The 12,733-nt window shown below is 38.1% G+C and overlaps 1 protein-coding gene across 1 annotated transcript in view; it reads right to left on the minus strand.

The window, feature by feature from the left end:
* Positions 1–12,733, minus strand: part of UBE3D (ubiquitin protein ligase E3D) — a 78,700-nt gene that overhangs the window by 62,480 nt on the left and 3,487 nt on the right. The window contains 2 exon segments of the mRNA XM_042893421.1: positions 777–846; positions 6,260–6,494. Of these exon segments, the coding sequence (XP_042749355.1) occupies positions 777–846; positions 6,260–6,494 (305 nt within the window).

Genomic DNA, 12,733 nt, shown 5'->3' on the forward strand with positions numbered 1-12,733 from the left:
TCAAACATCTTACCTTAAAAAATACTTTTCTTAGCACTTGTATTTTTTAGATCTCTGTACAGAATAATCATTCAAACTTCTGTCTACTCATAACTTCTTTCTGAAACAGACTTTGCATTTCCTGCTACATTTTTATACTCTCTGAACTGAGATGGACTCACACATCTGCAGTAGAGCAGAGAGAGAACAAAAGAAAAAAATCCTGCTAAAAACAGTCTTATCACTGCTTATCTCTCTGTTAAAAATGGCACTTTGAAGAACATCTTCTGAATACATCAGGTAAGCTTTAAATACTCAATGTCACAACAGCTTTTAGAAAACCAAGAATCTCACAATTTCATCATCAAATGATGAGAGACTTCCTTTCCATGAAACCAGACTTGCTGTTAGCAATAACAGTTCACAAAGCACTAGAAGCTTAAGACAAGTTAAGAATTAACCTTTCCATCATTCTGTATGACTGACAACAAAGAAACGATCTGCAATTTTTCAGATCTCCTGTTTGACTGCGATTCCTACTAAACTGGAACCATGCTTTCCATCTTTCAAAGCTTTAGAATTAATCAAATATGCCTCAAAAACCAAAACAAGGAACGTCCCTGCGTAAGTCACTAGCTCAAGGTCTCACAGAGAGAGCAATTCCAGGAAGGAATGCCACAAACACACTGGCTCCAGCATTACATTTTTTCTGATAAACAACATTCCTCTGGAGTTTTTAACCTCTGATGCTCATTAGCTGATGCAGGCAAGTACAGTTAAGATTGCACACACAATACCTGATGATACTGTTTCTCCCAGTGTTGTCTTGCAGCGCTCACAAATTACTCTGGTATTTTCCTTTGATTTCTGTAGGACAAAGAAACATCATTTAGATGCTGCTCTGTTATTCTGAAAAAGAACTCTATAATTTTAACATACTCCCAGTAGGATATAGTGAACTTTGTACTTTAGTCTGTTCCCTTTACATTCACATACACAAAGATGTGCATTTACTACTTCAGTCTTCTACACTTCGACACGCTTTCAAGTTTCATAACAATTTTTAAATCTGGCAGTATAACCAATCACATAGGACAACTATGATAACAGATAACAAGAGAATCTCATAATATTCAGTGACTGTATGATAAAGTGATGAGGTAAATTCAATTTTGATAAGGGAAAAATAATGCACACAAGAACTATTCCTAATTACATATACAAAATATTACACTGTAAAATGATGACCTGTTACAGTCAGAAAGATTAGCGCAGTGGAAAGACAATACAGAAGTGGAATAGCAAAAGGGACGAACATGAAAGGAATGCTCACCCATCTCTGAGGATCTAGGCTCACGGGGAAAAAATCCACAAGGGAGGGATCTCCAACCAGAGATCCTTCCCCAGAGCAGTCAGCCCTTAAATGGGGGAGGGTTATAAGAGAGGTGCAACCATGCTCCACCCCTTCCAGTCACACAACTGAGTTGCCTTCACCTGTGCTCCCAGGGCTGACAGGGTCCTTTCCCCAGGCGATCTTTCAGTGGTTCAGGCTGTGACTCAACAGCTCCCACACACTACCATCACTCAGTAGAAAGTTTTAACCACTGTGGACAGGACTGTAGGAATGAACAGTTTAATGTTCAGCAAAGTATAAAAGGTCTATAGAGTATGTAGAATTACTAGGAAAGAACTACAGAACACAATGTATTATGGTATTTCAGAAAGGTGGTGTGGATACAGCTCTATTCTAGTAATTCCAGTCTTCACATTTAAACTCGTTATCAGTAGATGGATACAAGCAAGCACAACTCCTACATTAACACAAACTCCAGAATTGGTTCTATGTGAGATTATCAGCCTGGCTGTAGCACAGTACAACTCTGATCTGGAAGTGAGATGTGTAGGCAAACACAGATGCTCCTGAGTTAAAAAAACCTTTCCGCAACTAAAAATTCGGGAATCTCATGAGAAGACCTCTAAATTGTCTTTGTACAAATACTTTCATAATTGTTAACTCAATACACAGTGCATAAAAATACCAATGTGTAGTTGAACAACTACTGCCTTACAAGCTTGGTAAAGTCCAAACAAGTCACAACCAACTTAAGAAATCCTACTGCAGGATTTGCCTACATAAGACTGTCTAAATTTAGAGCAAATTAAATTAGAGTATTTCCACTCTGCATTTATCTGTTTCTGCAGCCTAAGAGATGCCTACAGTTCCCATACATTCCAACTGGAGAGAATATGGTTTATGTTCATTGCCACCACCATAGTCCTCAAATTTTAAAATGTGTGATGCAAGGCAGTTCTCACAGACTGCTATCCAGATCACAAATTGGTAACTTGTGGCCTACCACATTACAGAATTAAAAAAAAAAAAAAAAGTTGAATAAAACAAATCCTATCGTCTCAGTATAGTCTCAGGTACGCTTTTCATCTTCTGAAGGAAAATGCTGAGGTATGTCTGTTACAGATTGTCTGCAGAACCTAGATGATGTGCTTCCAGATTATGAAGATATCCAAGCCTAATTATCCTTGTCACCATTAAATAATACATTATTATTTGACTCATTCTGATTCAGAGGCCATGAAAGAGGTGATGAAGGAGTAAAATACACACATTGGGCCAATTTTTTAGTAGGGACCTCTTACTGCAATGACAGGGAAACTTACACATGGGAGACAAATGAATTACAAGCACCAGTCTGGACCATTAAGTTACACTTACTCCAAAGCACGTGCTCAAACAGCAGATGACAGCAAAAATTAAAAGAATTTAGATGATAGTAGCTAGCTAAACATGAATTACTAATGAAACGCTACAGAAGAAAGAGAAAAAATGATTTCTGAATGTATAAACAATTGAATTGTTGATAAGGATTATAATGTTATAATATATAATGGCAGAGCAGCAAAGTCCTATGCAGCAAATGAGGACAACCCAAATGCAGCAGCCACAGGATAGAGAAACAAAGAAAAAAAAAACTGCTTACCTTAAGAAGACCTCAGGCAGGCAGGGATCTCCAGCGAGATAACCTCATTTCCACTGCCAGCCCTTACACGAGGTCTGGGAACAGGTGGACCCTGGCTCCACCCCTTCTGGTCATTCAGGTGCATTGCATGCACCTGAGCACCCCTGGGTTGACCCTGCCTTCCTAGCAGGTGCTCAATCACTGCTTCAGGACATGACTTAGCATTTCCACTACAAGGATAATATAGAGAATTTAATTCTCCAGAATTAGTAACGTGATTACTGATAAAATGCATCTATAGAGAGTGTTGAAAATAATTGGAAAACTTACAAAAATATTTTCCAGAAAATAAATAGACAGGAAAAGAGATAAAGAGTTACAATTCTTACTGTGTTTAATTTAATAAGTAGGCAGCAAAGATTCAGGTTGATTAACCAGTGAAACAGTTTACCAAAGAATGATAAAGTTGCCTTCATTTGACTATTAAATCAGTACTTGACATCTTTCTCAAAGTCATGCTATAGCTCAAACAGAAATGAAGGATTTGATGCTGGGAATGTCTGGCAAGAGTTCTCTGATCTGTACTATGCAAATACTAAAATGAACAGAAAGGACTATTCCAGCTTCCCAAAAACAAGGAAGTGGCCCACAGGATCTGAACTCATGATGATAAAGTCCTAATCCTCTGCCCTCTCTATTGAGGATGATACAAAAACTGCACAGTAACCTGTATACAGCAGCACTTCCTTGAAAGCTACAACTCAGATGTTTTTTCCTGACTATGGTTACAGGTACTAGCTGAGAACTGTGCACTACTGTACCTATAAAGCACCACTAACTCACCATATCACACTTCAGCAGAAAAAGCAATACCTTTAGCTAGGCTAATTAAATCAATATATCTATTTGATAACTTGCAGCTGCTAGCAATCGGCAGATGGAGGTGGATCACCAGCCCAGTATTTTCAGCTTCTATTCCTAAAGATCCCTGATATGGCAACAGGGAAAAATATTTTCCCCAAGAGATACTATTAGGATGCTGCAGAACCATGTGACATTTAAATACTGTGTTACACTGGAAGACTAATAGATGTGAGAAATATGTTTGCAATGGAAGGATGTTGTCTTCGTCCCACAGGAGGCAGGAAAAGATTGTTTAAGCATATCTAGTATATTCCTGCTACTATTTTGGTCATACGCAACACTTTCCAAAGAACTGCAATGCAATTAAAAAAGAACTTTCATACTGAGACAAATTGCAGTGGTATTCTCCAAAATGAGAACATTTATGCCAATAGCAATCTATCTTGTTTCTATTCCTCTCATATTATGGAAGAATTTTCTGTTTCAGTATGAGGACTTTTTCCCTTATTAATCCAGCTTCTGCTTGATCTTATAGTTTTCTGCTCATTTCCTTGGCAACTGAGCGATGCTAGAAATACGAAAACATGGAAATTGGAATTCAGTGTAAGCCTGAAAGATGTAGAAAGAGGGATTTGACACAAACAAGGAAAGAATTCTCAAGTTCTAAACAAGAAAGCCAATCCGAAGATTCATCGCACTAAATTAGTATTGTAAGTTTCTGACAGAAAATAGCCTCCTCTCTCATTCAAAGTTCTGTTATTATTCTGGTGACCCATATCTCAGTAACATTTCTGTCCCGTATCTTTTTTATTATGTTTCTGCCTCAAAGGCAGCATTTCCCTGTCAAACATTTCTTTGATTGATTTTAAAAGTATGCTGGGCAGACTGCTCCTCCTTCTCTGGGCTGCAGTATGAATTCCATAGACACTGCCTCTTCTCATCTTTGTTCCCATTGTTCCATGATCCCTTTTGAAACTACTGAGATGTGAGATAATTAATTTTGGAGACCTCTGACAGAAGGCATTGTCCTCTTGGAAATTCAAAATCTTCTACTTATCCGCCTTCTTAATACTTAGAATACATAACTTCAGTTGTCAACTCAAGATCTAATCCAGATTAATCTGCTTCTCTCATGCTGAAATCCTTTCAGGATACCAATTCTTATATTCCCTTCCCCAAATTTTGTTTTTCAAAGAACAATGGAACAAGAAACTAGAGAGACCATAGCTTCAGGACTTGCAGATACAGACAGGAGGACAGAACTGTTCTCAAAACAGATGGCTCACTAGGATGCATCACACCATTGGCAACTGACCTGCTGGAATCCTGTCGATTTAAAAAGGAGATAATACAAATCCCTTATGATGGTAAACAGCAGCACTATATAAGAATCAGGGCCTCTGATGTTACTTTCAATAGATGAAGAATTTGCTGCAGGGAATCCGCATATCAGCTGTTACAGGCACATAAGGCAGTAACAGTTTCCAAAATTGCTGAAGAACTTTAAACTATTAGGTTTAATACACAGTATGGGACAGATCTGCAGGATAAGTGTTAACACAAATACAGACAAGCTGTACATTAACAGAAAAGATTTTATGGAAATGCAAGCTAAATTACTTGATGCTCTTTTGGTGGCAGAAGTAATTACTGCTCAAACTTTTATGAGTGCTGGATTTCCAAGACGAGTAAAGCAATCTATTTTATTTCCTCAACTCACTACTGAAACAACAGTATCAGCCTATAAACACTTTTTTTTCCTGAGCAACAACAAATTTTGATGTTTCTAAGCTAAATGGTAGCCCTATTCCTTCAGGCTCAGCTGATGGATATCTCCTCCTGGAACACTTTACAAAAGTCACCTTCAGCAGTTACAGTCTGGAGTGGCAGATCCTTTTTACCAGACAAAGAGCCCTCAAATAAGCTCAACATTCTTCTTTCATTCTGCCAGCATAAGGGAGCTATATCTGAAACACTTTCTGATCGTTTTAAATCTTACTAAAAAATAAAACAAAACAAAACCTACACTTTCCTTTGATCATATTTATAGTTATGCATCCAGTCATATTTGGAGCAGAAAAGCACTGCTACTCTAGTTTTCTCCTTTTGCTTTGTTTCACTGTCCCTTGTAAAACACCTAACCAATCACAGTTACAATCTGAATAAATATTGATGTTCTCCACTGAGGATATTTTTTTGGGGGGAAAAGGGAACACTTGGTTCCAGAACTACATTGTTAAATGGTTCATACCCAGGTCAGTGTCATGACATGGTGCGTGTATTGTCTGGCTTCAATGCAGCTGAATGCCAGCAACCCTCTCTGACCTTCAAAACACCCTTGTAATACTTATAAGTTAAATAAGCCAGTGATAAAAATGTGTTTCACAAGGAAGAAAATTCAAATACATTCCCCTAAGAATTATTAAAACAAACTACTTTACCAGGGTAGAGTCATTCTGAGAAGTGTGATGATGTTCAGTCTCTGAGCTGCACTTGAGAGATTCAGGCACATATGATTCATTTCTTGAATTCAACAGGAGAAAAGTCTCTCCAAGAAAACAGTCATCATGCTGAGGGTGTAAAGTGCTTCTTGCAAAGGGATTAGGGTGACAACACCACTCTTCTACTAAAGCACTCCAGTTTTCACTTGGTAGAGGAAGAACTCTGAAAAATTTCCTAACAGAGAAAAAGAAATATTTTCATATATTATTTCCTAAGACACTCTAAGACACTAACAAAGAGTCTGGACTCCTTACAAGAAGGAAAGAAAAAAGCTGTAGGACTTTCTCCAAACAGAGGTGCATGACTCTCCTTTCAGTCAAAGGCACTTTCTTTGGATGAATTCTGAGAAAGCAATCGCCAAGTATTTCCTGCCAAGTTTGTGATGAAGCTTTTCCCACGGGTGAATCTTCAACGATTATCCAGCAGAATTTGGCATAACTTCCTTGTAAATAATCACATCGTAAAATTAAAACAGATCTACTCAGTCACGAAAAATGTAACAATGGAGATTATGCAGTTATTTTAATTACTGCAAAGTTTCCTTGCACCAAGCTTAATATATACAAGGAAACAAAGGAAAAACAAAAAAAAGTCGCCACAGAATGTCTTTCGAAGCCTCTCAAAGTCAGATATTAGACTTTGAAACAAAGCTAAATCGTGACAAAAATACCACAGTGCGTATCCATTAAAGAGAAAAAAGGATGAATCAATGCATTCTTAATTTAGATTCAGATTCACGTTTCAAAACACACAGACCAAAAAAAAACCAACAACAAAACAAAACCACCATCCAACCCAATAAATCAAATTCTCTTCTCCTGGGCTGCTATATGGACCAAGGTGTCTGCTACAGCCAGTACCACACCTTGTGTTCTTCATCTATTTTGTTTTTAACTTCCTTTTTTGGTTACCCGCAGTGACTGAGGATTTTAAAAGCCAAACTTTTGAAGCATTTTTTAAGTTGTAGAACACCCTCTGATAGCTGGAATAAATGCACGTGTATAAATATGCCATTATGCTCAGCAGTCAACACTTTCTGCTTGGAGTTCCCATAACCATTCTGTGTCTCACCACACGTGATTTTATTCAGAATTTAAAAGCATTGATGAGTACTGTCCACACATTTACAATTGCTTTAATCTCTGTTTTCTAGGAAAGTGCTGCATTGGGAAAAAATTCTGCCTCTTTACCAAAATAACAGACAATAGCTTTAACTGCATGTTCTCCAACAATTTTCTACATGTGGTTTGTCACAATGTTTTGTTATCTGTCTAGTTTCTTCAAGTGTTTTACTTTTGCTCTCATATTTTGTCTGTTCTTACCCAAACTCCTCACACATCATTTCTTGATTCCACTCCTAGTTGAAAACTTGCAAATACAATCTCACTTTGCAAATCATCAGAGAACTAATGAGAATTAATGAGACAGCAATTAGACACCCTCCTTTTCTTGCATTTCAGAGACTGCTCTTTTCTGAAGATGTCTGTTTTCCCACTGCAGTTCATTGTGCTTTCTGTATTGCCGACTAAGCCAAAGGAAAACTTTTGTATACAGACTTCCTTCTTTCTCGATCTGCAATACATTTCAAACTGTGCTTGCCCCATCTGCAGATGGAACCTGGAATAACTGGTATTCCTGCCCAGCTTTAGCATTATCACTAATGTCACCTTCTGGCACTATGCATCCCTGACTTCACTCTTTGTAGTTTTATGTATCATCAGCAGAGATATTATCAAGGTTCAGATGGAGGTCTAAAGACTGATTATTCTTCCCAGTTGCATATAGTTAGTGCTAACACCTGGACTAACACTAAAAATGTTTTTTTTCATTCCCTTGTACCATTCCTCATATTACAGCAACATAAAGGTGGTATTGCTCAGCAATACTTTTTAAAGTGTTGAAGAAGAAGGAAAAAAAAAAGATTACCTTAGGCTGCAGATCAATGCTGTCCAATTTCTTTACATTACTCTTTCTTTACCCTCACAGCCTGGAGCTTTGTGAATTGCATCAAGATCTTGAATTTTTGCCAAACAAAAAGCAGTTATTCTGATCAGTGAGAAGTTTCTTAACAGGTTCCTCCCAACTAAGCTATACAGAAAGTATAACTTTTCCACTTTATTTTAGCCTTTCACCATTCAGACTTGAAAAGCCTTATTCTAGATTCTGTTTCTAGAACTGGAAAAATGTTAACACTTAATTGAAATTAGCTTTCCAGGAAAAAATAATAAAAAAAGAAGCCTGAAGTCTACCAGGTGCTGACTCCCTTAAAGCTGCCAAACACAATAATAAACTCTAGCCTGCAAATAAAACTTATAACCTTGATAACCAATAGCTAAGTTTCTGCTTTAAGGTAGTTATATAGCCAGAGAGAAATTAAGAGACACAGTCTCCTTCTGAAAGCATCTAATAAACCTAAACCTCCCTTTAGAAATGCTGTCTCCAAACAGAAGGCTAGGTGCTTAAGTTTTAAAAAGCTAAAAGGTAGGTACTAGTCTAAGACAGTTGCAGTAATGGGCTTCCTTGCTAAGGTGAGGATTTGGCCGTAGAGATTCTTATATAATGTAAAACTACATTATATAAACATTCTCTATCATCATTATTAATTAATATTTATGCAGCCAATCACATCATCCTATTTATTGAAAATGCCTGAAACAAAAAGTAAAGGAGTAAAAATAAGTACTTGACACTTCAGTTCTAGAAAGGAAGAAAAGATAGGAGATCCAATGGGATTCTTTAGGAGCAGCCATCTTTTTGGAAAGACCAACTTGACAGCTGTCAAGCTTAAAGCTACTAGTAAATGAAAAGTCCGATTAAAAGACTTCTACAATCAGTTTTTCAATAGAATACTTGTGTAGTAAAGTTGCTCAGGCTTGGGGCTAATTGAAACAGTAATTTCTTAATAGTCAATTTCTAAATATTATTTTTTGCAACATTCAGCCTTTCATACATTACAACATCTTAGAGAATTATTTTATCTATGACCTACACTCATACTGTATGTATGTATAACTGTAAGGAGAGAAATAAAATACCCCAAATTCTTTGCAACTCTTAAAATTATGAGAAAAAAACAAAAATTTAACCACTTCCTCTAATGTAAGGATAACGCGGAAGAAGCAGAGAGCATAACCCTTATGCCTGAAGAGTCATCAAGACTCCCAAAGGAGACAGACTAATCCAGTGGATCTCAGAAAACATTGAGGGAATAACAGAAAACTGAGCTGAAAACTCTCATCCAGTCCATTTCCCTGTCTCAAGAAAGGATTCACAACACTTAAACCATCCCAGACATACTTCTCTCATCTACTCTTCAAAGTGATAGAAATTGCAGACTATCTCTAGTGGTAAAAAAAAAACAAAAAAAAACAAGCTTTAGAATATGTTTTTTCATTTTAACCTAAAATCCTCTTGCTTCAGCTAAATACCGTAACTACCACTGTTGCAGCAACTATGCACATACCAGACGACTCTTATGTCTCCTAGGAGACATCTAAACTAAATTCCATTTCTTTCAGTTTCTTTAAAGATATCCTTTTCTAGATATCAGACTGATTTTATTACAGACACTTTTCAAGCAATGCACACTTTATTAAGCTCTCACATACACAGTTATTCAACTTCCCTTCAATCCCATCACCTGTGTTCTCATTAGCAAGGTCTCTGGACTACGCAGTGAACAGCAAACAATTTTTATTTCTGAAAGTATTGTCTTTTTTGGAAGAGCAGGAGTGGTAAAACAGAAACTGACACACTGGCAGCTCCAACCTTCTATCCTTACACGAGTCAATATAATTTAGAGATAACATTCAAGGGGGTCAGAGGTCTTCTGCAAGGAGAAATGTTTTACGTGTGATGTATTATGTCTTTTTTTTTTTCCTTTCTAAAAATTCAAATTATGTTACACTGTAGGATGTTGAACCAAAATATGTAAATTCCACACATACCAATTTGGTGTGCTGAAATTCAGGAAAATACCCACTCCGAGATGAAAATATAAAAGATTTTTTGAAAGCAAATGCTTCTGACTAGAAATTATAAGTTTCATTACCCTATAAATCTATCAAAAGCTTATTGCTAGACTTTCTGATGAGACATTTCATCAGAGAAAGCCCAAAACCCTCCCCCATTTATGTTCAGGATAACCATAAATCTGTACGTATGACAAAAAAAAAAAAAAAATTACTGATTTACATTTGCATTACCATTTTGAGTATTAGGAGTGACACAGACCATAAAACACTGCAAGTGTGTCAAGTGTGTCTCTAACACTTTATACACATGCAGCTGAAGCTGTCAAAATTCTTCATCACAAGATACAGAAAACGCAGCAGCTTTTTATTAAACTTCTCATTCACTCTGCAGACTACCTGGTCTCTTTCAAAGCTTTTGACAAGGTCCCACGCAACATTCTTATCTCCAAATTGGAGATATGGGTTCAAACAGTGGATTAGTGGATAAGGAACTGGCTAGGAAGTCACAGCCGGAGGGTTGTGGTCAACGGCTCTATGTTCAGGTGGAGGTCAGTCACAAGTCATGTCCCTCAGTGGGTCCATCTTGGGACCAGTAATCTTTAACATCTTTACTAGTGGCATATATAATAAGACTGAGCAAGTCTGTGGATTGCACCTAGCTCAGAGATGCAGTTGTTACAACAGATGGAACAAATGCCACCCAAAGGGACCTGAATAAATTTGAAAGGTGGGCCCATGCGAACCTAATGAGGTTCAATAAGGCCAAGCGCAAGATGCTGTACTTGGGTTAGGACAATCCTAAATATCTATAAAAAACTGAAAGAACTCATTGAGAGCAGCCCTGTGGAGAAGGACTTTGGGGTCCTAGTAGATGAAAAACTTACCATGAGATGGTACAGTGTTCTTGTAGCCTGGAAGGCAAACAGTATCCTGAGATGCATCAAAAGAAGGGTGGCCAGGAGACTGAGGGAAGTGATTGTCTCTCTTTACTTTGCCCCATTTGGAGTACTGTGCCCAGGCCTGGGGCCCCAGTATAGCAAGAATGTAGAACTGATCCAGAGGAGAACCAGAAGGGCTGGATCACCATCCAGTGAAAAAAGGCTGAGGGACCTGCACTTGTTTAGCTTGGAGCAGAGAAGGCCCCAGGGAGACCTCATTGTGGCCTTCCAGTACTTGAAGGGAGCTTACAAGGAGAAGGGAAACCAACTTTTTACATGGATAGATAGTAACCAGACAAGAAGAGACAGTTTTCAACTATAAGAGGAGAGATGTAGATTAGATGTTCAAGAGAAGTTTTTCACTGAGAGGCTGGTGAGGCACCAGCACAGGCTGCCAAAAGAGGTTGTGAATGCCTCACTGCAATGCTACAACGCAATGGAAGGCACAGCAACGACAGTGGCAAACAGCAAAGTGCTATGCTAGAGCAAGTGAGAATAAGCCTAAATGCAACAGCCACAGACACAAAGGAAAACCTGCACTTTCAACTCTTAAATGAGGTTGGGGGGGAGGGGAGGGTGTTGATCCTGGCTCCACCCTTTCCAGTTACTCAGATACATTGCATGCACCTGAGCTCCTCTGGGTTGGCCCTGCCTTCCCACCCATTTCAAGCCATGACTTAGCATTTCCTCTACACTCATCTCCGGAGATGTTTGATGACAGACTGGATGCAAAACTGAGCAGCCCAATCTAGCACCTGATTTAGTGGCTAGCAGCCCTGCCTATGGGAGGGGAGTTTGAACTAGATGATCTTTGAGATCCTTTCCAACCCAAGACATTCTATGATTCATTCATTCATTCTGTGTTTCACTTTGTAAGGAGTAGAGAAGGTCAAGTCGTATAGCTAAGAAACTGCTCCTGAACTTCCCAAATTCAGCATTTCCAAAGTAATGTGGAAGCCAGCTTTGCTTAAAAGACAGAAGAAGAGAGCTGCTGACAACACCTCCATCCTGGCCAGCTACTCTATAACAGCACTGTGACTGAAGAAATTTCCTAACAGAGTGGACAGAACTGAAAAGGATCCCTCAAAGTACACAGGAAGAAAGAAGTCTAGGTTACAGTCTTCATAGAATCTTTCTGAGTTGGAAGGGACTGTTAAAGGACATCTAGGCCAACTTCTCTGCAATGAACAGATACTTATGTATCTGTTATGTACAGATGTATCCCTTAGATACAGCAGAGCTGTCAGTTAAACAAAGACTCTGAGTATTTTCGAATCAATGAAAATTAAAAATGTGTTGAACTTTTTATTCGCAATTCAAAATATTTCAGCATTTTGTTTTTATGCACAGCAAAGTCCAGCCACAAAAACAAATGTCTTGTTTGAGGCACCGGAGACAACCAAGAAGAGAATTCAGATTTCCCACCTTGCAGGACAATGCACCATAATGCTGTCAGTTAGCTATTTCTACCTTCTAAGCCAAAATGAATAAATGAATAAAT

This window comes from Lagopus leucura, unplaced genomic scaffold, assembly GCF_019238085.1.
Source record: "Lagopus leucura isolate 7727_CA_CO unplaced genomic scaffold, USGS_WTPT01 Super-Scaffold_73, whole genome shotgun sequence".
NCBI classification, from domain to species: domain Eukaryota; kingdom Metazoa; phylum Chordata; class Aves; order Galliformes; family Phasianidae; genus Lagopus; species Lagopus leucura.